This window comes from Silurus aristotelis (genome assembly GCF_946808225.1).
Source record: "Silurus aristotelis genome assembly, chromosome: 13".
NCBI lineage: Eukaryota > Metazoa > Chordata > Actinopteri > Siluriformes > Siluridae > Silurus > Silurus aristotelis.
This window is the reverse complement of record NC_139586.1, coordinates 21,692,007-21,719,790: the sequence shown is the minus strand read 5'-3', so window position 1 is coordinate 21,719,790 and position 27,784 is coordinate 21,692,007. Positions and strand designations below refer to the sequence as shown.

The following is a 27,784-nucleotide window of genomic DNA, read 5'->3' as shown; positions in this document are numbered from 1 at the left end:
GCCTTCTTTCGGTCCAGTGCCTCCTATTTTTATTTTCTTTTTGTAATTCTTTATTTTTGCTTTTTTTTTTACTGGTCTTTACTGATAGGAAAGAAGCCATGTGGGATTATTTGGCTTTTGATATACAATCATGTCTCTAGATTTTGGAGTGAAATGGTGTTTATGTGTGTTTGTGTGTGTGTTTGTGTGTGTGTGTGTGGGTATATGTGTTTCAGACATCAAGGACCACACGCTCTGATGAGGAGAGGGACAATGGATGGGACGCTTGGGGAACATGGAGCGATTGCTCTCGCACCTGTGGAGGAGGAGCCTCTTACTCTTTACGGAGATGTCTGAATGGAGGGTTAGTTATTTTTCTACAGCTTTTGCCCACTAACTTGTCAATGTTATAGATTCATTATTGTTATTTTTTGTGTATCATAAGCACTCATTTAATTTTTTGTTTTAATTTATTTTAATTATATCAGGATATCACAATCAAGCATAAGCCCGACCAATGAATGTACATATTGTTAATTGTGTTTAATAATTCTGCGTAAAATATACAAGTTGAGGCAAACATCTCTTTTTTAACACTTCTCATTCAAAATGATTTTACTTTTCCATATGTAAGAAAAGAGTCGAGTAATTGGGGCCTGTGGACATTACTGTGTTTGCTTGTTCTTGCCACAATTCCATACCAGGGTTTTGATAAATGATCACACCTGGCCCAAGACTAATTCAAGTGTGATGCTGCTCTATGAACACCCACCTAACTTACAGTATATAGTGTTATTTTGGTTCTTTTCATCTTTTCGTTTTTCATTTTCAAGCAACTGTCAAACATATTATAATTCATACTTTTAATTTTGTACAAATTTGGTTGCTGGTTTTTCAGTTTTAAACAATTGCATTACTATTACAGAGAGAAGAATGTTTTTAAGGATGTTCAATGACCATTTCTGTAAGACTAAACCAGTCAAGAATGGTCCTCTGTAGTTATGGTGGACATAATGAGTGAGTTAATTGTAATGAAAATCACCATTTTATCTTTTTTACACTATGCATCTGTCCACTTTTGGTGAGCGTATTCCAAATTTTGCTTTAGCTTCCTGTGTTCAGTGTGTTCCAAAATGCTTTTCCCCTAAGCATTCTGAGATACTTTTCTGCTCACCACAGCTGCAAAGAGTAATTAATTGAGTTATCATAGCAATCCTGTTAGATTTAACCAGTTTAGTTATTGTGCTGTGAACTTTTTGATCAGCAAGTCATTTCATTCAACACAGGGTACCCCAAACACCGGGCCACGGACCGGTACCAGGCCGTGACTCATTTGGTACCAGATGGCAAGATTAAAAACTTAACATTTTTCATTTTATTTTCATTTGATTGACTTATTCTGCAGTCTGCTTTATTTAAAAAAACAAAATAACCCTTTCCACTTACCACAAATTTTCTGCACTTGTTAGTCACAATGTTTTTCTATGCATCTATAAATTAAGCTCTTACTGATTCTTCATTATAGTGAGCTGCATTTTCATTGTAAATGTAATTAAATTAATAATTAAATCATATAATGTGTAATGGTAATATAATATGCATGTTATTGCATGTGACAATATACAGATTTCCCCATTACCCAAACAACACAAAAAACACACACAATCCCATACAAACCACAAACTTCAGAATCCTCCCTTGGCAAAATTTTTATGTCTGAAAATGGTCTGTGATGCAAAAAAAGGTTGGGGATTGCTATTCTTTTGTGTGGGAAAATTGCAAAAAATAATTCTGAAATGCCCAAACCAGCCCTTCTGGCATCAACAACCACGACATTGTCAAAAACAATAAACGACATTTTGTCCCACATTCTGATGTGTGATGTGAATATTAACTAAATAATCTTTTTTATGTTATTATTATTTTACTTATTATCTCAGTTTTTGTCCTTAATTTTCCACGGCTTGATTAGTCTGCCAGTATCAGGTAATTCAATTGAAGTACTCATTTGACCTTCTGATCAGTAACCTACCACCTTAACCAATGAGCTATCTTTCCACCCATGAGCAAGCAGTCACTGTCCTTAATGAACCAACATGGCTTCCTTGCCATACTTCAAAACCATGTAATTCTGTCTGGACTGCGGCTAATTGGAACCAACTTCACCACACCCTGTGGTGTAAAGAATTCCTGACAATCCTACTTGTGTAAAAATTATTGATACCCTACTGCAAAACTTACTCCATTACAAGTCAACATTTCCAGTATGACCTGAGTAAAATATAGAGTAATGACAATACTGGGGTTTGAACCAATGACCTTCGGAAGATTAACCCAACACCTTAACCACTAAGCTATCTTTCTACCTGGGGGCAATCAGTCATTGTGCTTAATGACCCACCATGGGTTCCTTTCCATACTTCAAACCATGTATTCTCTCTGGACTGTGTCAAATTGGAACCAACTTTCCCACACCCTGTGGTGTAAAGACTTCCTGACAATACAACTTGTGTGAAAAGTATTGATACCCTACTGTAAAACTTACTCCATTACAAGTCACCAATTCCAGTATGACTTGAGTAAAATATAGAGCAAATGTTGACACTGGGGCTTGAACCTTTGACCTTCTGATGAGTAGCCCAACACCTTAACCACTGAGCTATCTTTCCACCGATGTACAAGCAGTCACTGTGCCTAATGAACCAACATGGCTTCCTTTCCATACTTCAAAACCATGTAATTCTGTCTGGACTGCAGCTAATGGGAACCAACTTCCCCACACCCTGTGGTGTAAAGACTTCCTGACAATCCTACTTGTGTGAAAAGTATTGATACCTTACTGTAAAACTTACTCCATTACAAGTCAACAATTCCAGTATGCCTTGAGTAAAATATAGAGCAAATGGCGATACTGGGGTTTAAATCTATGACCTTCTGATGAGTAATGAGCAGTGAAGAAATGTACAGTTACAGTGACAGCCCCCTTTCTGACTTTAGAGCTGTCTTAGATATGGTTCACATGATGGATTTTTTTCATACCTGATTATTTCTTTTTACTTTCTTTTTTTGCAACTTTTGCTATAGTGTTATCTGAAGGCTATGAAAATAGACATTGTTAATTATGCATTCAAGAGCTCATTTGATGATAGAAAATCCAGCAGTGTTAGAAATGCCTTCATTATGTGCATAATTTTGCTTTGTGGGAAAAACTCATTACAACTTGCTGAATTCTCAGAAATAATGAAAGAAGTTACATTCTTATATTTATTTTGTTCCCATGTGAAATTTTATTAACTTTATACAATTTCTTTATAGGAAAAAAATATTTCCCTGCACAAATTATCCTAGGACAAAAGTTCACTATCAAAAACTGTAAAGGCTGGTCCGTGTGGTCTGATCCTACAGACAAGCGCCTGTAGCTCACATTTCTGAAGATGATGTTAATGCTTGCAGGGTCGGAACTGGCAGTAAAAGGGGGATCAACACAGTTTAAGACAGGTGGTCATAATGTTATTCCTGACCAGTGGCTATAAAGTTATGCCTGATTGGTGTATATATATACACACACACACACACACACACACACACACACACACACACACACACACACACACACACACACACACACACACACACACAAGAAATGCAAATATCTGCAAACTTGTTACCATGAAAAAAAAAACTCTTGTCCTAAAGACCTTTCTGTTATGTCATACTTTTTATTTTGTCCAATTAACGCTTAGAGACAGTTAAAAAGAGACAAGAAATATGCCAGTAAAGGGGGGGCAACACTGTACAGCTACTATAAAATAAGTGATAACAGGCTTCAACCCACCTAATAGGGCATTCCACTATAATAGATGAAATTGTGCACAGTTCACCAGCAGTGTCATCATTATAGAAACATATTAGAATGTAAGCACACACATATATATGGCCCTATTAGGCCGGTTGAAGCCTATCACTTGTTTTATAGTAGCTGTAAAGTGTTGCTCCTTTACTGGCATTTTTCTTGTATACACTATATATATATATATATATATATATATATATATATATATATATATATATATATATATATATATATATATATATATATATATATATATAGTGAGGAAAATAAGTATTTGAACACCCTGCTATTTTGCAAGTTCTCCCACTTAGAAATCTTGGAGGGGTCTGAAATTGTCATCGTAGGTGCATGTCCACTGTGAGAGACATAATCTTAAAAAAAAATCCAGAAATCATAATGTATGAATTTTTTAACTATTTATTTGTATGATACAGCTGCAAATAAGTTTTTGAACACCTGTCTATCAGCTAGAATTCTGACCCTCAAAGACCTGTTAGTCTGCCTTTAAAATGTCCACCTCCACTACATTTATTATCCTAAATTAGATGCACCTGTTTGAGGTCGTTAGCTGCATAAAGACACCTGTCCACCCCATACAATCAGTAAGAATCCAACTCCAGCTCTTTGGCCAAGACCAAAGAGCTGTCCAAAGACACTAGAGACAAAATTGTACACCTCCACAAGGCTGGAAAGGGCTACGGGGAAATTGCCAAGCAGCTTGGTGAAAAAAGGTCCACTTTTGGAGCAATTATTAGAAAATGGAAGAAGCTAAACACGACTCTCAATCTCCCTCAGACTGGGGCTCCATGCAAGATATCACCTCGTGGGGTCTCAATGATCCTAAGGAAGGTGAGAAATCAGCCCAGAACTACATGGGAGGAGCTGGTCAATGACCTAAAAAGAGCTGGGACCACCGTTTCCAAGGTTACTGTTGGTAATACACTAAGACGTCACGGTTTGAAATCATGCATGGCACGGAAGGTTCCCCTGCTTAAACCAGCACATGTCCAGGCACGTCTTAAGTTTGCCAATGACCATTTGGATAATCCAGAGGAGTCATGGGAGAAAGTCATGTGGTCAGATGAGACCAAAATAGAACTTTTGGGTCAAAATTCCACAAAACGTGTTTGAAGGAAGAATATTGATGAGTACCATCCCAAGAATACCATCCCTACTGTGAAGCATGGGGGTGGTAGCATCATGCTTTGGGGGTGTTTTTCTGCACATGGGACAGGGCGACTACACTGTATTAAGGAGAGGATGACCGGGGCCATGTATTGCGAGATTTTGGAGAACAACCTCCTTCCCTCAGTTAGAGCATTGAAGATGGGTCGAGGCTGGGTCGTCCAACATGACAATGACCCGAAGCACACAGCCAGGATAACCTCCATAACAGGAGTGGCTCTGTAAGAAGCATATCAAGGTTCTGGCGTGGCCTAGCCAGTCTCCAGACCTAAACCCAATAGAGAATCTTTGGAGGGAGCTCAAACTCCGTGTTTCTCAGCGACAGGCCAGAAACCTGACTAATCTAGAGAAGATCTGTGTGGAGAAGTGGGCCTAAATCCCTCCTGCAGTGTGTGCAAACCTGGTGAAAAACTACAGGAAACGTTTGACCTCTGTAATTGCAAACAAAGGCTCCTGTACCAAATATTAACATTGACTTTCTCAGGTGTTCAAATACTTATTTGCAGCTGTATCATACAAATAAATAGTTAAAAAATCATACATTGTGATTTCTGGATATTATTTTTTAGATTATGTCTCTCACAGTGGACATGCACCTACGATGACAATTTCAGACCCCTCCATAATTTCTAAATGGGAGAACTTGCAAAATAGCAGGGTGTTCAAATACTTATTTTCCTCACTGTATATATATATATATATATATATATATATATATATATATATATATATATATATATATATATATATATATATATATATATAGTATCTCACAAAAGTGAGTACACCCCTCACATTTTACTATATCTTCTCAAGCTACAATACTATAGAAATTAAACTGTCCTCTAACAATAACCCAACAGCATTTATTGTTAAAATAACTGGCAACAAAAGTGAGTACACTCTAAGTGATAACAGCTGTATGTCGCATAACCACGCAAAAAGCCACATGTCCTATTCATCATGTTCATGTTTTTGTCTGCTTGTATCTTGAATTAGAGCAATTAAAATGTTTTAAGTCCAATTCTCTCATACTGACCACTAAGGATTTGAGAATTAGAATTGTTGCTCTCCACAAAGGTGGTCTAAACCAGACCCGGGCAAACTACGGCCCGGGTGAGGCCAATCATAAATTATAGGGATACGCCGAAAATTCGTGCAAATTCGTGAAAATTCTAAATCACCGAAACAACACGGCCGAAACACAATTGTAATGACGCTATTAAAAAGCGCAGCCAGCACACGGTTATCTGGATCAGAGCCAACATGTCTGCGGTGTAGACTTATTTTAATATCTCGGAGAAAGACCCACGGATAGCGATTTGCAAAACATGCAATGCTGAAATTTCAAGAGGGGGTTCCGCAAAGAGTTTCTTCACGTCGGGTTTAATTTATCACCTGAAATCCAAACATCCCGATTGCCTTTTTCTAAAAATGAGAAGAATGCGGCACAGAAAAGAAAAGTCAATCCGAGCACGCCCACTCCGTCTGTAGCGGACATTTTTGAAAGGGCAAGAAAGTTTTCCAGTGATGGTGCCATGGCAAAAGGCATAACACAAAAAATTTGGGAATTCGTTGCCTTAGATCAGTGATCGCGATCGAACGGGTTGATCTTTGAAACATTCCCTGTAGATCCTGAAAATAATAATTATTATAATATAATATTATTTATTACACAGCTCTTCTTAATGCTGTATATTAGAACGTTCCATTTACTTGAATGGGCCTCCAAACGTTAGGCGGTCAATTATTTTCGTTAAACAGACCGTTGCTAATAATAATTGACCACTGTCTGTCTGTCAATACTATGAATGGTAACAAATAAATAATAATAATTTATAATAATAAATACAAAAATTTTTGTAATTGATTTATTATTTGAATTGCAATGCATTGATTTTAGTGAGGTTAGTACACACTCATAGCCAAAAATGCAATGGTTCTAATAATTGCCATACGTTTTCATTTCGGTGCATCCCTAAAATATTATCGTTGGTGTGGCTCTCTGACACAATTCAGGTTTCTAATGTGGCCCCCTTGTAAAAATTAATTGCCCACCCCTGGTCTAGGCTATAAGAAGATTGGTAACACACTGAAACTAAGTCACAGTTCAGTGGCCATGGTCATACAGAGGTTTTCAAAGGCTGGTTAGATTCGAAACAGGCCTCACAAGGGTCGAACAAAAGAAGTTGAGTCCTTGTGCTGTGTGTCAGGTGCAGAAGCTGCTTTAAAAAACAGACGCATGAGCGCTGCCAGCATTGCTTTAGAGGTTGCAGAAGCGGAAAGTCTGCTTGTCAGTGCTCAGACCATACGCCACACAAGTCGGATTTCATGGCCGTTGTCCCAGAAGGAAGTCTCTTCTGAAGCTGGCTCACAAAAAAAGCCTGCAAGCAGATTGCTAAAGACAACCTGTCCAAAAGATTAATTACTGGAACCATGTCCTGTGATCAGATGAGACTAAGATAAACTTGTTTGGCACAGATGGTGCACTAGTTGCGACAATCTAGTGAGAAGTATTAAGAAAATTGTGTCTTGCCCACAGCATGGCGGTGGTAACATCGTGGTGTGGGGCTGCATGAGTTCTGGTACTGGGGAGCTGTGGTTTATTGAGGGAAACATGGATTGCAACATATACTGTGACATTCTGAGGCAAAACATGATGCCCTCCCTTTAGAAACTGCAGATTTCCAACATAATAATGACCCCAAACACACCAGCAAGATGGCAACTGCCATGCTGAGGAAGCTGAAAGTAACGGAGTGGCCAAGTATGTCTCTAGACATTAACCCTATTGAGTAGGGGTATCACTATTAAGTTGGGGCATCCTCAAGTGGAAGGTGGAGAATCTCCATGTGTCTCCATGTAACATCCAGCAGCTCCATGATGTTATTATGGAGGAGTGGAAAAAGATCCCAACAATTGTCAATTGTCAACAGCACTGTGGGTTGATAAAATCTAATATGAAATTTGGTCAGTTAGTGTGTATTTAGTCAAGAATACTTTGTATAAATGAGCAGGATCTGTTTTGTTTAGCTGGGCAAGCACAATGACAATTTCTCATGTCTCATAACTGTGATTGACTAATGCACTGCTATTAATTATTGGCAATGATGCGTTAAAACAATAGCACTGACTTTTGTATGATCTCTCTGAATGTGTAAAACCCTATCAATCAAAAATATTGAAAAACATGCCAGTGCGTGAGTACATTTTGCTATATTCATCAGAGTGTATTCATCTAGATACAGGATTTGATGATTAGGATGCTATTGTAGATAGATAGATAGATAGATAGATAGATAGATAGATAGATAGATAGATAGATAGATAGATAGATAGATAGATAGATAGATAGATAGATAGATAGATAGATAGATAGATAGATAGATAGATAGATAGATAGATAGATAGATAGATAGATAGATAGATAGATAGATAGATAGATAGATAGACTTTATACTGTTTATGAAAAAAGCATAAACAGTGATGGTGTGCAGTGCCATTGTAACCAGTGAACATTGTAACCAGTATAACAACAGAGGACTAAATGAATGAGTGTTTCACCTGAACTTACTATTGATGATAACTGGTGATAAGCTTTTCACCCATTATTATTATTATTATTATTCATTTTTATTAACTTGCACTATACTTACATTCACAAGAATACTTTTCTATTTTCTGGAAGAGCATTTGAGTGTTTTTTCCACTGGTCACAAAGCTCAGGTCGAATGCTTTAGCACTTCATCTTTTTAAGGTTCCTATAAAAGACATGCATCATGTGTACTTGGCTACTTGCACTGGAGGAACACTATAGGCCTCAGAATAAAAATGTCCCAATTAGCCTGTGTTTTGGGTCTGGTCAAAAGGGTGTTTGTTGCCCAGTAGTGTCAGATTGGAATGTGTGTGTGTATTATAATTGAATACTTCCTGCGAGCAAAGATGTATTTGTTCGAAAAAAAATTAATTTCTTATGAGATGCAGATGTCTCATGTGTTTTTATTTTCAAGAACCTCACCACCCCCTGACCCTAAGGCTGATTAAACGAAATTCATTAGTGACCAAATTGTTATTGTGGTGTGTAATTAAATAAGGATTAAATTATGAACTTATGCGAATGGAGAGTATTTTTAATTGATTTATTATTGGATTACAAAAAACACTAATACAATGGATTAAAAAAAAAAAAAGCCCACCAAAATGAGACAAACTGCAGCCATGTATTTAGTTTATTTAAACTGAATGTTTTATAAAGTTTTAATGAAGGCAGTTTTCATTTGCAGTTCTAAAAATTGCCCACCTGCTCCCTCCTCCTTTTTTTTTTTTTTTTTTTTGCCACCTAGCATTTCTGGTCATCCCAATTCCTGATGCACAGCCCTAACTAGAAGTTAATAGAAAAGAAAGAACATACAATAATTACAATAATTCCATAGTTTTACTAATCTTAATTTGGACTTCATTTTTTGCATTTTAAATGTTTTGCTTTTTCTTTGCAGAAAACGTCATTGCAGTCAATTTCGGGTGTAATTTCAAATGGATTTTAGCCAGACTTAAATACATTTATTTATATTTATTATTTATTTAACATTTTGACAAACGACAAGACAGCACACATGGTTTTGTTGCCTTATAAAATGGGTACAAAGTTCTACACATTCCTGTTAATATAAAAATGAAAAAGATAAATCTAATCAGAACATTTTCCACACTCACTGTGAATTTTCAATGTATAAAGAGAAGTGAAAAATAATTAATGGCCTTTTTAGGGGGAAAAACTGTTCAAACTTACAGTAGCCCAATTGCATAACTGTGCACACCCTCAAACTGATATGGTGTGTTGTTAAAGCACCTTTTTTTTGCAAAAAGAAAAAAGAAATCTGTACATCCAATAAATTGTAAAGTCATTGCCTGTGCACAGACTAATTTCGGTTGTATTCAGATCTGAGATCAAATACATTAGTCTTTTTTTGGTTGAGCCATTTCTTGACTTGGATGTGTCATTGCCATGTGACAAGTGATATTCCTTTTCATCTCCTTCATCTTATTGCAGACACCCAAAGGGTATGCACTAAAATATAACTGATATTTAAAGCTATTTTTGATTATCTCCACCTTGATAAAAGCCCCAGTTCTGAATAAAAACAGCATAATTCTGAAGCATAATGCCTTTATCACCATGCTGGTTTTCTTATGCGAATTTTTATACCACTTGGAGTTTGTCTCATCAGACCATAACCAATTTTGCCATATGATTTGGTGTGCATTATTAATGTTTGGAAGTTTTCTTTTTTTTTTGGTGAGAATTAGCTTCCATCTAACCCTCCCCATCTTATAGCCCATACATGTAAAGAGTGAGAGATTTGATGCACATCTTTTATTAAAAATTTCCAAACATAAAATGATTGAGAAATGATTTCCATAGTCATTGTGCATAACAACGTGAGGAAAGCAGTAAACAACTACTGGTATGTGTGTCTATCTTTTACTAAGTGAAGGATCACTTAGACTTTCACCGTCATAATACTGAAAATGACTGTGATGACTATAAAGTTACAGATTTACAAAATAAATGTGTAAAATGTAGTACTTTATAATTTTCTTTTTAATTACATCCTTAGTTATTAAGACTAAATACTGCTAAGTAGTCAACACTGTCAGTGTCATGTATTCCTCATGACAGACATTCACGAGCACCAACACACACACAACAGCCAAAAGATTTACACCGGATGATATATTTTTTTTCCCCAATCTGCAGGAATTGTGAAGGAAGAAACATCCGTTACAGGACGTGCAGTAACACAGTGAGTCCATATAAACAAATACATGTAAACTCTGTTTACTTATGCTTTAAACTCTATGTAAAAAATGTTTGTAGATACATGACCGATGCACCCATATATTTGCTTTTTCATTCTTATATTTAATCCCAGATTATGTTTCCCTTTTGCTGTTTCCCTACTCTCCTGAGAGAGTTTTACACTAGCCATGAAATTAAACAGCATCAGACAATAATTACTTGCAGTTAGCCCAAACTGATATAATTAACCAAACTGGTCCAATGGACATATTTACTCAAATCTGTTCCATTGAAATGGAAGTTCAGGAGCCGTATTATACATGATATTCATATAAAAATAAATATTAGACTATACAAGAAATAATACTGAACATAATGGCATACATACACCGACCATGCATTATAATATTATAATATGAATAACACTGATTATCTCTTCACCTGTAAGTGGGTGGGATTTATTAGGCAGCAAGTAAACATTTTGTCCTCAAAGTTGACGTGTTGGAATCAGGGAAAAATGGGCAAGAGTAAGGATTTAAGTGAGTTTGACAAGGGCCAAATTGTGATAGCTAGAAAACTGGGTCAGAGCATTTTCAAAACTGCAGCTCTTGTGGGGTTTTCTTGGACTGCATTACCATGGTGAATCACATTAACTCAGACATACCATTTAATTTTGGACCTAGATTTGTGCAATATTGAATAGTCAAGTTGTTGCACATTTTTGTTGTAGAAATTTTTACAATTGTTGAACTTTCTGCTTATTTCCTGTTAATGGGAAATAAATTCCAGCTTTTCAGTGTGGTCCCAAAAAACAAGCAAAATCTCTTTTTTTAAAAGAATCAACAGAATTAAATCATCTTGAATTATAATTAAAATGAAATAATTGTTCAAAATATCCTAAATGCATACTATAATAATGGTTTTTTTTATAAATGTTAACAAGAACTCACAGTGTATTTGTCTATACAAGCTATCAGTTATAGAACTCTCCTAGTTTGCTATAGTACAGTATGCCTTCTATTCGCTAGCCAGAAATAGAAATGTCTTTCATTTTCCTGTCCAGTTATATTTTTTTTAACTAACTTGTGGTCTAGCATATGGTAAAGTCTGCTGCTTTATCCTTCTCAAAGATAGATGGAAAAGAAAAGTTTTCCATTTAAATCTCCGTCTCTTGTGTAGCCAGCCTTCATGTCTCCATCAACACGCAAGAAGCCATCTGTCCTTTTTCCATCTATTTTAATCAGTGGCCTCTGTTTCCACTAGTGAAATGGTTTTGAATGGTTTTGTGGTTGCCGGGTCAAAGCTAGTCATTGCATAATATTCAAAATGATGGTGTTAAAAATGTGGATGTTAAGAAAGGGTCTTTGTGTGTCAAACATTATTAGCAGCAATCTTAAGATGTATGTGTGTAGATGCACTGGCTTGCCAACATCTAATCCTCAACCCCTATCAGAAGGCAGATAGGCAAAAGTCCATGAAAGTTTATTAGCATCATTGACATGTACTTGAAGTAAACATATTAACTGTGTATTTGTTCAGATATACCAATGAAAGTCTCTTCTCAGGACTTAAATATCACGATAAAACAACAATATACAATCACATACTCTATAAATATATAAGTCTACCCATACATACAACAATGTGTATTAATTGTAAACTTACATTTTTAAGAACGCACACACACATCAAAACAAACTACACTTGGTCTCGTCACAACGGCATAACTTTCTGTAGACCGAACTTGTCCAGGCATGTCTCCGACTCCTCAATCATGTGATGTCATCAAGTAATTTAAAGTAAGAGGTTAGCAGGGATTTTATACAGCCACCTCCTAATTTGCACCACAAATTAGAAATCAACTAAAGATCACTGTTCTTTAAAGTTATGTATCACTCGTGTCTGTGGTCATCTCTGGTAATGCAATTAGTTTAGAAACAGGACAACTGTAGACGCAGTTCCCAATAGTCACTTCTACCACTCAGTCAGAAAGCTCGTGGCAACTGTGGGTTCATAACCATAACTACTTGCCCCACTGATAGATTTGGCATAGATTCTTACCATTTGGACCATGGTTTTAAATTTGCAAGTAATTCTGAACTAACTGTTTTCAGAACTGGTTAACAATGATTTGGCTATGTCACCATTTCCTATATTCAAGCAATTCTCTTGTGCCATAAACAACTTGAGGGAGGGAGGCATCCCCTCCACCCCATCAGCAAGAGGTTTGGAGTAACTGAATCTGTATTAGATATTTTGTATGATACATAGACAAGTGGTTTAGAATTTAGTATTCACTTCACTTTAACAAGAACAGTAGACAGAACTTCCTCAGACACAATCTGATCCTTAAGTACTACTTGCAGACAGGATTTAATAGAGCAAATACCACACTCACAGGCTCCACTGAAATGAGGTGCATGTAGAGTGTTAAACTGAAAGGAAATACTCTGTTCACTCAGTTTTTCTTTGATTACTGGCTCAAGGGCAGAGAATGTTTCTTCTCGGTTCTTCTCAGTTCTCGGTTCCCACCTTTAAAATTTGTCACCTGGTCCAAGATTAATTTGAAGGGTTTGTTACGTCATTCAATGAAGCAACGTAAAGCCATAAGAAAGAAATCAGAATCCATACTATTCAGAAGATCTAAGTGAATACACTTCAGGGTAAGACACTTGAAAATGATTTCCCAGCATTTTTTATTTCTTGGTCCAAAGCCAAGTCAAGTCAATTCAAGTTTATTTCTATAGCGCTTTTCACAACAGACATTGTCTCAAAGCAGCTTTACAGAAATCAACAGTCAGGGTGAATGGTGTGCATTAAAAAAAAAAAGCAATCAACACCAGTTGACCAGAAAGTTAAGCAGTTGAAATTTCCTTTTTGCTTGTTTGCCTCAAATAATCCAGTAAATCCACCACAACTAAGCAAAGACACGTTCCGGACTGTGTGCCAGTACAATAAGATGTAAGGTATGAGCATCAAGTTCCTCAGCCTTATAAAGGCAACCTCCAAACTTAATTATTCCCGAAGCTTGATCATATTCAGGTGACAGTACTTAACCTACTGCTAGTATATATGACCTTGCCGTTCTAAAGTGCATGGACTTCATCAGGGAAAACTATCATGTTGGGTTTGTCTTAGAAGAAGCAGTTCAGTATCAATCCTTTGGTCAGCTGACATTGGGGGTGCTATTGCCCTATTTACAGACTGATAGGTGGCTTGGACTAAGTTTGCCTATTTTGCTTGCTGCACTGAAGAACAGCCACATGAGCACAGAAGAATAACTTTCTTAGCACATTCTCAACAGTCAAGTATGAACTTAGTTGTTCAGTATTCTGGTGACTACTGAAGGAAATAATGGACCCTGATTCCATTGACATACATGAGAGCTCTCATAAAGAATAATTTTGTAATATCATTAGCAGGGTTGAGTTCTGAGTCAATTCCTGGTCAACTGGTCAAATCCTATATTTCTGCAATCTGTGTGCTAATGATTACCTTGTAATGACAATATTTCAATTTGATTCATGTGAGAACTGTGCATAATCTGTCCAAAAATGTGTTGTGGATGGGTAGAGAAATTCTTGCCATAAATTCGCTCAGAGGCATCACAGAATACATTCAACTCAATGTTTTACTTCTCATGTTCAGGACAAATTAAGAAATAGCACCTTGGCATGGTTACCTTTGAGATATACTACAGTTCATTGGTCCACTATTGACATTTGTCGAGCATCTCCTTTCCAATGCATTCATCCCAACCTCTTTTGTTTATCCACAGAGCTTGATCAGCTTGATTTAGCTTGCATAGTGTAAGGCAACATATAACAGAGGGGGTCATCTTGAGAGCTTAACACTATCAATGTTACGCATGTTGGGCTCCTCTGTGCATAGTGGGTGATTCCAGTAGCCAAGCTAGTTACAGGGCCTTTCTGTCGCATTATCTATACCATAGTAGATGGTGGACTGTACCTTTAGTGGCTTTGGGGGTTTCTGCTCTGTGTTCTCAGTACAAGATTTATCCATATTATACAGCTCAGTGGCTCTCCTTGATATTTGAAGGGCTTATATTTTTTTTCTCAAACTCAGGGAGAGTGTATGTTCTAGCCGTCCTATTCTGTAGAATACATTTGGACACACATCACTAAACAAAGCTATCTCTATAAGAGAATCTATGAACATGGGAATCACACATAAGCTCAGTGCTGGATGATCCCTGCAATGTATTAATGAGACCTACAAGAGTGCTATCTGATAAAGTCCTCAAAACATTGAGCATCTTATAGCTTCAGTAGGGGTTTTCAGAGAAATTTGCCAATTAATTGCTGTACCAGTTGTCAAGGATGGCCATAGTGCTGTTGCAAGGCTTGCATGGCTCAGCTATAATCCATGGGATCATAAATGTAGCGCTTAGCTATCTGGACTGCAGCTTGTAATTTAAGATGATCAAGTAACACTTGAAATTTATAGTCCTCTGTCAAATGGAGATGTGGGCCAAGGACACCAAGTCCACAGTGGTGAAACTGATAAGCTTTGGTTTAGGTATTCCATAAGAGGAAGCGATAGCCATCTCCACTATGCTTGGAACTTGAACTGCTGGCTGCACAGTAGAAGAAACTGGTGCAGGATATGACTATGGCAAATGTATTGCATCAGGGAGAATGACATTCTGATATCTTTGTAAGTATGGATCTGAGTCATTTACAAATCGCAGTAGTGGAGGTTCTGAGTACTGAGTCATCAACGGCTGTGCTGGTGCATATGGCGGAAATGACTGATTGACTAATTACATTTACATTTGCGGCATTTAGCTGACGCCCTTGTCCAGAGTGACATACAAAAGTGCTTTGAGTCTCTAGCAATGAATAAATCTACACTGGTAAGCAAGATTACAAACTCAATATAAATATAACTATTAATTTCTACAAAGCATACTTGGAAAGTGCTAATTTAGGTGTTTCAGGAAGAGGTAGGTCTTCAACCGTCACTTAAAGATAGCCAGGGACTCCGCTATACAGACATCTAGAGTTCATTCCACCACCTCGGTGCCAGTACAGAGAAGAGCCTAGAAGTATTCTGAGAGAAGGTGGTAGCAGTTGAGCAGTGCTGGAGGATCTCAGACAGCATGATGCAGTGCGAGGTGTGATGAGGTCTCTGAGGTCAGATGGTGCTGGTCAATTTTTGGCCTTGTATGCAAGCATCAGTGTTTTGAATCTGATACGTGCAGCTATTGCAAGCCAGTAAAGGGAGCACAGCAATGGGGTGGAGTGGGAGAACTTGGGCAGATTAGACACAAGTCGTGCAGCTGCGTTTTGGATAATTTGCAGTGGACGAATAGCGATCAGAGGAAGACCTGCCAGCAGAGAGTTGCAGTAGTCCAGTCCCTAAATTACAAGAGACTGAACTAGCCCCAGGGCAGCCTGTGTGGACAGAAATGGTCGAAAACTTTGGATGTCGAAATCGACAGGAACGAGCCACATTAGCAACATGTAAGGAGAAGGACAGTTGATTGTCCATAGTTACCCCAAGTTTACGAGCAGTAGCTGAAGGGGAGAGCAGAGAGTCATGAAGAGTTATTCGGAGATCTTGACCTGGAGATGAATCCTCTGGGATGACCAGCAGTTCTGTTTTGCTGGGGGTTGAGGCTTAATTGATGAGCATTCATCCATTAGGATATGTCTGTCAATCATGCCGAGATCTGAGAGGAAGCTGTGGTATCTGAGGAAGAAAAAGAAAAGATGAGTTGAGTTAAGTGTCATCTGCATAGCAGTGGTAAGAAAAACCATGTGAGGATATGACTTCGCCACTGGAGTGGGTGGGACACCAGTGGTAAGTCTGCACGGGGCAGACTTGGATCCCCTCCATGTTACCTGGTATGAGCGACCTTTCAGGTAGGAAGCAAACCATTCCTATGCTGTTCCGCGGATACAGAGGCTCCTGAAGGGTAGACAAAAGAGTCTTGTTGTCGACTGTGTCAATTAGCATTCACAGTGCATATGGGTGTCAAAGAAGATATATACATATGCAAAGAAAGCATTTCACCATGCTGTAAAATGTATATGTGACAAGTATTATGCACCTTTTTTTTTAGCTCCACCTTTCTTTTAGTAAATATATGACGAATTCAGGTCACGTTATTTGTGCAGATGGAGGGATACTTATATGGCTCTGTTTGTGTGCACAGATTTTGCAGTTACAGTATGATACTAATTTGGTTTGTATATATTTTTTTAAACAGAGCCTGTCTTTAGGATGTACCTTCAGTGACTGTATTTATGCATCATTTGAACAATGTAGCTTTTTTTCCCAGAGCTGTAGTTGCCATCACCACAGTAATTCTTCAGTCCTCTGTAGCTGCTAAGGACTAAGGGTAGCTGCTAAGGACTAAGGACCGTTTTACACTTAGCTTACTCTTTGCCTCTACAGGCACTACAGTGCACTTTATCACTTGTCACCTTATACTATGCGTGAAATATACATCTCAGAACACATTTCAATAATCAAGGCATCAAACATATGTGCAGTCTCGCATATGCAGTATTTTACAATGTGCTATTAATTTTTCCCAAATTTAAATTCCTTTCAGAGTTTTATAGAGTTTAAATGTTTCTTTCAGAGATTTGCCAAACTACATTTTGTTGCATTGCATACAATGACAATAAAGTACCTTACCTACCTTTCTTATTTAACTAACTACACCCTGGATTATAAAGCAGAGTCTTGGAGAAGTCTAAATAAAAACCAGGCTGTATCCAGCTCCAAAATCCAGCTGCCTGTGTCAAACACGTCACACATTTACTGTTCACACTGATTTAGGAAACACAGGTTTAGGTGATTTAGGAAACACAGCTCTTGAGTGGGAAAAGCAAGAGAGAAGCTGTGGAAGAGTTTTTTTTTTCTTAGTATTGGACTGCAGTCTTATATATCAAGAATTCTGTACATTTTGTGATTTAACTTTCAGTTGAAATGTGAAAATCTTCATACAAATTGCAAGCACCTATGCATGTGTGTCTTTCTTGAGGTGCAAATTGTGTTTTATAAACCTCAATAAAGTAATGAAAAAATTACTAACCATCCAAACGGTAAGGAATGAAGATCAAAAGTAAAAAGGGTATTAAATTACAAATAGATTTACTTAAAATATTAACAAAAAGTTATTGATTTCGAACGTTTCTTCATTCTCTTATTTTGCTAGAGGTACTGATTTATGCATAACAAAGTGTCATTTGGCTCATACGTAAAAAAAAAATTGTCAACCTTTAAATTTTGCGATTCGAAAATGCAAACTATTTCTTGTCTGTTCTATTTAGGTTTAAAGAAAATCATCAAGACTAATATGTAAAAATGTCAAAATTTGTTGTAACAATTTAACAATTGTAAATTCTTTTTTCTGATAAGGACTGCCCTGTCGAGTCAGGTGACTTCAGAGCTCAGCAGTGCTCCGCCCACAATGACATCAAATACCAGGGGCAGACATATGAGTGGATTCCAGTGAGCTATGACCCAATCGCACCTTGTGCCCTTAAGTGCCATGCTCAAGGGAAGAGTTTAGTGGTGGAACTGGCACCTAAAGTTCTGGATGGCACTCGGTGCAAAGCAGATTCTCTGGATATGTGCATTAATGGCATATGTCAGGTAAATCATAAAATTTTTTTTATTTCTCCCTGATTCAAACATCTGATAAGAGGTGGATATTTAGGAAAGGTACACTTTAACGTGGCTGGCTAAGAGTACAGGCAAATCAAATTAAGTCAATCTGTCGGTCTATTTATATTTATATATCTATTTATACATGCACTGACTACTTTATTAAGAAACTTCAATTATCCAGCAATTATCCAATAAGCCAATCATTTGGCACCATTACAAGTCAAGAGCTTCAGTAAATGTTCATATTAAGCATTTAGAGTTGGGGGAAAATGTGATCACACTTTGAATGTGTTTGCCTGATTGGTTTGAGCTTATTGGAATAAACAGTAAAGCAAATAACTACACTTTACAATTGTGGTGAGTAGAAAAGCATCTCAAATTGCTCAAAATAGTGAACCTTGATGCAGATGGGCCACAACAGTATAAAGCCACATTAGGTTTCACTCCTGTCACACGAAAAAGAGGAATCTGAGTTTACAGTGGCCACAGAGTCACTGAAACTGGACATAGGAAGATTGGGAAAAGACAACACTCTTCTACTCTTGAACTGTCCTCTTTTTGTCTTTTTCATGTTGTAATGTGACTATATAATTAGTATATGGGATATCTCTCAACTTTCAAATTGTTTTTATGATTACAAAATGCAAATATTAAATGTCAGGTTATGCATTTAATACAATGCAGATAAACTGTCTAGTAGCTTTTCCTCACACACGTATGGATGGTCTTGGGAGGAAAATTGGCACCACTGATGTTTAAACACTTAACCAAGCAATTCCTGTGGTAAAGGTTCATGGAAAAAATGTCTTCTTAATTTACAAACAAATCCATTATACAAGAGTCTGCTTGAGTCATTACTGCATGAATTATGCTCTAAAATAAAATCCAACAATCATATTATTCATCTTTTTTTGCCAGATCATGTTTTACTGGTGGTCCATAAGTAGTGGTCCACTAGTGACATAAATAGATAATAAAAGGCAATACAATGTTTTGATGTGTCTGTGGTTTTAAGGTATGATTAGGTATTCGAATTAAAAAGAGTTTGTGGTTCAAATGGCATATAAAGAAATTAAATTGAGCATAAAAGTATGATTTATGTTTTTTAACACTGAACTACCTAATCAAATCAGACTTTCTAGAACTTGGTAAACAATATATGCATCAGCCTTTATGTACTTTACATCGCACATTGTGGACAAGCTCGTAGTAGTTCGTACTTCAGAAATCAGGGGTGTCCACTTGTCTGCAATCTACAAAATATAATATCCATTATTCAAAACTTTTGAAATACATTTGTGTGGTTTAGCAGCATTTCAATGATATTAACAAACCAATGTTAACAATTACATAATGCAATGTTAATTGATCTGTTGCTCCAAAAAGTAAGGGGACATTTACTAAGGCAGCCAAATCATTTGCAATGAGCATACAATAAACCACTAATTTTTCAAATTTGCTCTCTTTTTCTTTCCATTTTACAGGAAGTGGGCTGCGATAGGCAGCTAGGCAGCAACACTAAGCCTGATAATTGTGGAGTGTGTGGAGGAGATGGCTCCAGTTGCCGCCTGATCCGAGGCCAATCACAAATACACGTCTCTTTGGAGGAGCGTATGTGCTTACACACACACACACACACACACACACACACACACACACACACACACACACACACACACACACACACACACAACCCTCTCTGCTTGGTATCGGTATTGGTATTGGCATACAATAGGAGGAGCAGGCAAATGGGTAAGAAATGGCAGGTGACCAAATTAGAGGTAATAGAGAAAATACTTAGGGTGGGGGCACAGAAAACATCCTCGAGCCATTGAACATGGGTTTGGAATTGATGTAAAATATAATACATGCATACATACATACATACATACATACATACATACTGTACATACATGCATATATACACAGCTCAAATATACAAGCTCAAATATCCAACCTCTGCTTTTAAAATAGTTTGTTTCATTCTGTGTTTGGTCTGAGGCACTTCGAATTATTTCAAGTGCCTCCACATTTTCATAAATGTCTTTGGTTATTTGATGAACCTGTTCAGGCACGATTTTCAAATATTGACATTGTGTCTCGTTATGACTTGCGGTAGTTAAGTAAAGTGTGCTTATTTAAATCAGTGTCTGATCTCAGGTCAAGCATAAAGGGCTCTTTGAAGGACATGCGAAAATTCCCGGGCCTGGTCGAACATTCTTCGAGTTCTCTGTTCTTTTGCGAGAGCTGGCAGGTTTATTTGCATACTGGGTTTTATGGCTCAGCCAGTCGACATATTGTTTCACATGCTGGGAAAGAGGATATTTTCGGGTGCTTGTAAAGAATTATTGATTCCGTGTGAGGCCACTAATGGGCTGCGTTTTTAGAAAAAGTCCAATAATATGCTGTTCCGCTTACTGTAATTCGTTCTCTCTTGGCATCACGGAAGCTTGGATTTGCTAAGCCACTTTTAGACTTTTGTAGACCTGTTTGATAATCGTTTGATATGATTGGAAGGACCCTGCTAGTCATTGCAGTTGTTTGGATTACGTTTCAGTGCCATACCTCAGCTCTTTCCGTCGGCCTACTCAAGTTTTTTTATTCTTTTTTAAACATTTATTTATTAAAATGGCCTACAAGTGGGGCAGAATCCTCTCCAAGAACAGAGCAACAATGGCTGGTATATAGCAGATCTGGTATTTTAGCTTGTAACTTTACAAAAACAAAAAGTAGGGGTGTGTCTCACATAATAAGATTTCAGTATGATGCTTTGTATTAAATATACTTTTAACATTGCCAATATTTCAGTTAAATACTCTTTAGGGTTCTTTCTCAATGTGGTATTACATAAGCGGTTTGATTTTAAGTGAAAGTCTTTGCCACATCTTCAATTGAAATAGAAGAACCAATGCACTCCACATGAACAAGTCCAAACCACATACTGTAAGCGCAAGTATCAAAATGATATGATTCAATAATGCTTCTAAATAATCAGAAAGAGTTGCCCGACTACTGGTTGGTACTCGTTCAACTACCGTTACTGAACAACATTATCATATATATATTAGTGTAGCTACATTGTAAATCATTGCACTGAACCGTAGAATAGCTACAATGCTGTTTTTAAACAAGTATGTCTTTTTTGCTCTTAACATACTCTAAAGCCAAGTTTCTTTTAACGGTGTTGGAAAAAAAAGTGCCACGCTACAAATGAAGATGAGCTCAGATGTTCTCCAATGGAGACACGGCTTCGTATTGTTCTTGGAAAGGTCTGCATGTCTGCACTTTGTCTGCCAGTTCATGCTGAATTCATTTTCCTCATGCAAAACCCTTTTCCCGTCAAGGGAAGTGTCCGTGTGCTTCGATTAAGAACCAGTGGAATGTTTGGCATTTCCAGACTGCTGTGCTATTTGCAGCGTGAAACAATCCAAACGCGAAGCGTTGCACTCCCTTCTATTAAATGGCATCTAGCTAATACTGTAACATAACGTTCGGGAGTGTGACATCAAAGTTTCCTTTCCGCACTTCACAGCAAGCTTGAGTAATCTTATAGGTTTTTCTCTCTAGGATCCCCAATCCTACTGGCTAGCATTCTGCATTTTATTCCCCCATTTTTTGTGTTATTAATAAGTGGTAAAAATGCTTCTAATGAGTCACCTGCATTTATTGTCCATTCTTCTGCTCCATGCTGGCTCTCTGCTGCGTTCCTAAAAGACGAGGGCAGAATAACATTTACAACACTATTTTTATTTGTTTTTATTATTATTATTTTTTGGACCTTTGTGTGTTTTTATCTGTAACTGTATTGGTTCATGTGTTGACATGTGTGCACTAATTGACAGGTGCGCACTAAATAAATTTAGGCATCTGCAGGCAAAAAAAAAAATACAGTCTGAAAATAATTAATGAAAATATGAATAAAATTTGAATAAAATCACACTCACTAACACATGCACACATAAGAGAACACACACACACACACACACACACACACACACACACACACACACACACACACACACACACACACAGTATTATGGGGAAACTGATCCCTATTTCGGCCTGTGTTGAGCAAAAACAATACATTTCATGTTAAAATTGTGCATAACTAAGACTTTTTTGGCAAACTGAGAACATGTAACTGTAGCACAACTGTAGCTTCTGTGGTGTTTAAACAGTAACATTAATACTGGGAGCATGAGCAGCAGACTGAAGCATGTGAAACAGTGTTACAAATTGGGCTTATTACCAGAGTGCATGAGGCATTGCGAGAGCACAAATGTATTTTCGAGCATGGAGCCGTGAATCGAACCCTTCGCGTGCTTCAGGAATTTACAGAAGAGACTACACACATAACAAATTTTTTCCCCTCTATCCCTTAAATGTACAAATGGAAAATGCAAGCCCACATGTTTTTATGTATGATTATAAAAGAACAATAATTCTTATTTATATTTGCACCATATATGTTTCAGGTGTTAATGCTCGGTTTTTTGCTTGTGGGTTTTTCCAAATTTTATTTACCACCATTGGCCAAAAAAAAATGAAGTCCATCATTCATTCCTACAAAATAAGCTAGGCACAACATTGGATTGGCACATTTTACAATATGCTTCATTTAAAACATAAATTATTTTCCACACACAGTTGACCAGGCCTCAGAACATTATTCCATTATTTTATGCATTAAATGCCAGGACTTTCCAAAAGTGATTAATTTCAGGGGCACCCAAGACCCTGGCTTAGTTCCACCCCTGAATGCAGTAGCCACTGCCAGACTATGCAAATGGATTTCTTCCTCCTTGTTAAAATGTATTAATAATGACACGTCTCTTGTGAAACCTCAATCTTCATAAAAAAGAAAGAGAAAAAAAAGGGGGTTTTCTTTAGTCACTGTTAAGGGGGCTATTCTACAAATAGTGGACTGAATAGTAAGCAACCTGGCTGTGTAACAAATACAGTACCATAAATGGATCATTTGGGGGTGGTATTAAATCTTACATCTGCATAAGGTAATAAAAGGAGAAATAGTCCCTTCAAATTTCTCTTGTAAGTCACTCAGTCATATTTTCAGTCACTAACTTCTTCATCCACTTACTTACTAACTCGTTCATTAATGGGAAGCAAAGAGCAGCACTTCACAAAACAGGGCTTGCATTGACCGAGATGAAGATTACAGCTGAGTTCTTGTGTAGTAGAGGCGGATACGTGTACGTATTTATCTATAGCTTTTAAACCGCCACTAAAGTCACTAAATGAACCCTCAAGGTCACACAGAACTTGTAGGAGCTAACATTGAAAAAAGCCCAAACAATGCATGGATCAATTCTAATAGATTACTAGAAGTGCTGCACCTGTATCCTGTATTTTGTAGATTATTCTCAAGTGCTATCTTATTTAAATAGCTTTTTTTTTCATTAAAAGAAGAAAACTAGCATAAACCAATTTTGTGTGTATTCGTTTGAACACATTGAAAATGATGTAAAGTAAATGGGTAAAAATCCAAGAAATCTGCAGGTTTCATTTGTTCTGCTGAGAGTATTTTTTAATCGATGTTTAAAATGTTCACTCAGTTAGAACAGCCTGACACAATCACCCAACTACTTACATACACATAGGCCTACATATATTTGTTATTCGACACGACCATCTAAATTTTCAGTCTGCGTCAAAAAGATTAGTTCTTACACTGAGTCCTTGTTAAAAGGAAGCACTTTTATTGTTATAACTTTGTTTCTGTGCTCTTAATAAAGCCCTGAAGACAGTGGTGGAAGTTGCTCTGGGAAGCCGAGGTCTGAGACTTACAGCCAAAGGTCCTGACATCATAAGTAAGTTTCTGTGTTGTGATACATTCACTAAATCATAAAAGGATAGATAGATAGATAGATAGATAGATAGATAGATAGATAGATAGATAGATAGATAGATAGATAGATAGATAGATAGATAGATAGATAGATAGATAGATAGATAGATAGATAGATAGATAGATAGGAAAAAAAAAAATTATAAATATTTTTGAAAGCCTGCTGAATTATTGGTTTTAATATGTTCAGGAACCCAATTCGAAATCTGAATCAGAATATGATGATGGTGATGGTGATTGTGAAGATGATAACTATTCCGATCTTTAAATATCTTTAAATATTCCTATCTTTAAATATATACCTGAGAACCTGAGCTTATTTTAATGGTTGGGTTCTTGGATTCCTAAAGTCTTTCTAGTTAAAATTTTCTAGGGACACATGCATACTAATATATTTGAACATTTATATGCCTACGCTTAAAATACCCTAGGCTTCCTTATGCTGCATGAGGTCTTGACAGCATAATAGGAACCATGTGGGACAACCTATCTCTCTCTCTCACACACACACACACACACACACACACACACACACACACACACACACACACACACACCAATTTATCTGCGGTTGTGATATATATGCGTGCTATGGTTCTTCCAAATACCAAACTTTTCATTGAAAGCAAAAATGATTTTTTTATATGTGTCATTCGATTGGACCTTGAATATTAATTTGAAGTTTCTCCTATAGAGGCATTTTGGGGAAATGAGAACAATAGAGTAAATATTCCACTTTGCTCTCAATTAATAAACCAGTGATTATTTTAAACGCACCTTCTCAATCATTACTGGGTGTTACTGAGGTGCCAAACTCTGACTGGCTGTTTCTAAAACATGCTGGGAAACATCAGCGCCTTGGTGATAAATCACAGGCTGAGAAACAGCCATTACTGCACACAGATATGTGGTCACCATGAGAACATGAAGCAACGTGTTAGTGAGGTGTCAGTGTACACAAAAACAAGGAATCAGATATTCAGCAAAAATACTGTCATTTTCAGCAGCATACATGGTTTAATTCTGAGTGTACGCTGCACACCTTTCAAAATTGTAACATTATTGACAATATCACATTACTTCAGAATCTTGTGATCAGTAGCAATTTTTGTTTGGTGATTTGCTTATTTTTTGGAATGTACGCTTTTCTTTTTTCTTTTATTCTAGACACATTTTTGCCTACTATGACGGCAAGTAAAAAAAAAGAATACACATGTACAAGAATAAAGTTGTAGCAATACGAGAAGATTTTGTAACTTTTCTGTACAGATACAAGAAAAACAGCTGAATGATGAACTGGGATCAGAGATCTACTGCGCATAAGAGCAGATGAATTTGATTTCCTGACTCTCGCTGGCTGTTACTAAAACATGCTTGGTGATAAATTGCACACTGAGAAAATCATGTTGCTGCACACTGGATATGTGGTCACCAGGAGAGCTTGGCGCAAGTAGTCTCTGAGCACAGGAGTGTAGTTGCTGAGCTCCAACATGATTGGGAAATCAGGAGTATAATGGTTTAGTGTTAACTAAACAATTCCTGTCCAATTGTCCTTGTACACATAATATACTGTGTATTGTATGCGCCTAATTACCGAGACACAAATATGTACTCGTGCACTCACCTGCACTGTTTAAAAGCCCTTCATTTTCCTCAATGAATACTGGGTAAGAGTTTGGAAAGCTGCCATGAAGTGTTTTCACAGATCATTTACCGGGAGACTCACAATGCGGATGTGGAAATGTCCACTGGAGTCAAAAAGGTAGAAAATGGAAAGAGACAACACTTACACTGCCAACGGAACAGTGCGCAGCAGTCAAGTTCATGCACTCCAGAGAAACTAAATATTATCAGAAGCGAGTTAGAGATGGCTAATCAGATTTCCTGTGGATGGGGCCACGGTTACTGTTACCATGCTGGGAGATTTCCATTAGGAATGGATTTAATGGAAAGCTTGTTTTGGGAACGCTTAATGCGCCAAGCGTGTGGGAGTGTATGCAACCCTGTCTACTGCTGTGTGAAGAGTTTGAGTGTGTATGACAATAAACATCCCTTCGCTGAGTTGTATAGAACTCTAAACGCTGTTTTGTGGAGTGTGTAAACCATAAATAATGAGGGGGAAAAAAAACGTTAGCTGTTCGATTTCCCCAAATGGAAACCATGTTTTTGGGATTGCTTGAATGTAGACTATCCCAAACACACACAGCAATATATTAGTGGGAAAAAACACACAAGACAAACAACAGGCAAGATTTACCACTTTAATGACAAGCACCTGAATATGATTAAGCTGTGATCTGAAATGTCCTTGCTTTTCTAAGCAAAGTGCTCAGGCTCTTGTTGTCCAGATTGGTTTACACAAACAAACCTCTTGCTTGATTACTTTTTCCTTTATGACGTGGGAACAGAAAGCAGCTCTGTCAGAGAGCGGCCAAACTTATCTTCATCTCGTTATTCTGGCAGCACCTGCTAGCACTGAGTTCAAAAGCAACTGCTCTTGGGTTGTAAGTCATGCCAAGCTGTACAAATTATTTTCTCATGATTTAATCCTTTTACAGGAAACTGAACGGGTCAGGCTGAAAATACAGTATCTCACAAATGTGAGTACACCCCTCACATTTCAGCAACCATTTTGGTATATTTTCCCAAGGGACAATACAATAGAAATAAAACGGATATATTTTAGAATAGTCAATGTGCAGCTTGTATAGCAGTACAGATTTACTGTACTCTAAGAATAACTCAACATGCAGCCATTATTGTCAAAATAACTGGCAACAAATGTGAGTACACCCTAAGTCAAAACTGTTTCCAAAGTGTCAATATTTTGTGTGAGCACCATTTTTATGTAGCACTGCCTTAAACCTCCTGGGCATGGAATTCACCAGCGCTGCACAGGTTTGTTGCTGGGATCTTCTTCCACTCCTCCAGAATGACATCACGGATTTTAGACACATGGCGCTTCTCCACCTTTCGCTTGAGGATGCCCCACTGGTGCACAATAGATGCTCAATAGGGTTCAGGTCTATAAAACATACTTGGCCACTTCATTACCTTCACCTTCAGCTTCCTCGGCAAGGCCGTTGACATATTGTGTTTGGATTCTGAGGATTTGAGAATTAAAATTGTTGCTCTCCACAAAGATGGCCGAGGCTATAAGAAGATCGGTAACACCCTGAAACTGAGTTACAGTGTAGTGCAGTGTAGTGCAGATAAAAATATATCCAAGTTTAATTTCTATAGTATTGTCCCTTTAAAAGATATACTAAAATGGTTTCTTAAATGTGAGGGGTGTCATATTTATGTGTATATATCACATATATACATATACATATATTGCTGACCAGTCCAGCTATAATGTTTATTAACAATACATTAGGTGACATAAGAAATTATTGCATACTGACCTATTTTTTTATTTCTTAAAGACCAGAAATATCCGTAGCTTTGCTGA

The 27,784-nt window shown here is 37.3% G+C and overlaps 1 protein-coding gene across 1 annotated transcript in view; it reads left to right on the top strand.

The window, feature by feature from the left end:
* adamtsl3 (ADAMTS-like 3) overlaps positions 1-27,784 on the top strand; it is a 208,775-nt gene that overhangs the window by 100,115 nt on the left and 80,876 nt on the right. Inside the window, exons 4-8 of the mRNA XM_083558990.1 lie at positions 216-343; positions 10,776-10,821; positions 18,213-18,449; positions 19,949-20,075; positions 24,218-24,292. Of these exons, the coding sequence (XP_083415116.1) occupies positions 216-343; positions 10,776-10,821; positions 18,213-18,449; positions 19,949-20,075; positions 24,218-24,292 (613 nt within the window). The remainder of the gene's footprint in view (positions 1-215; positions 344-10,775; positions 10,822-18,212; positions 18,450-19,948; positions 20,076-24,217; positions 24,293-27,784) is intronic.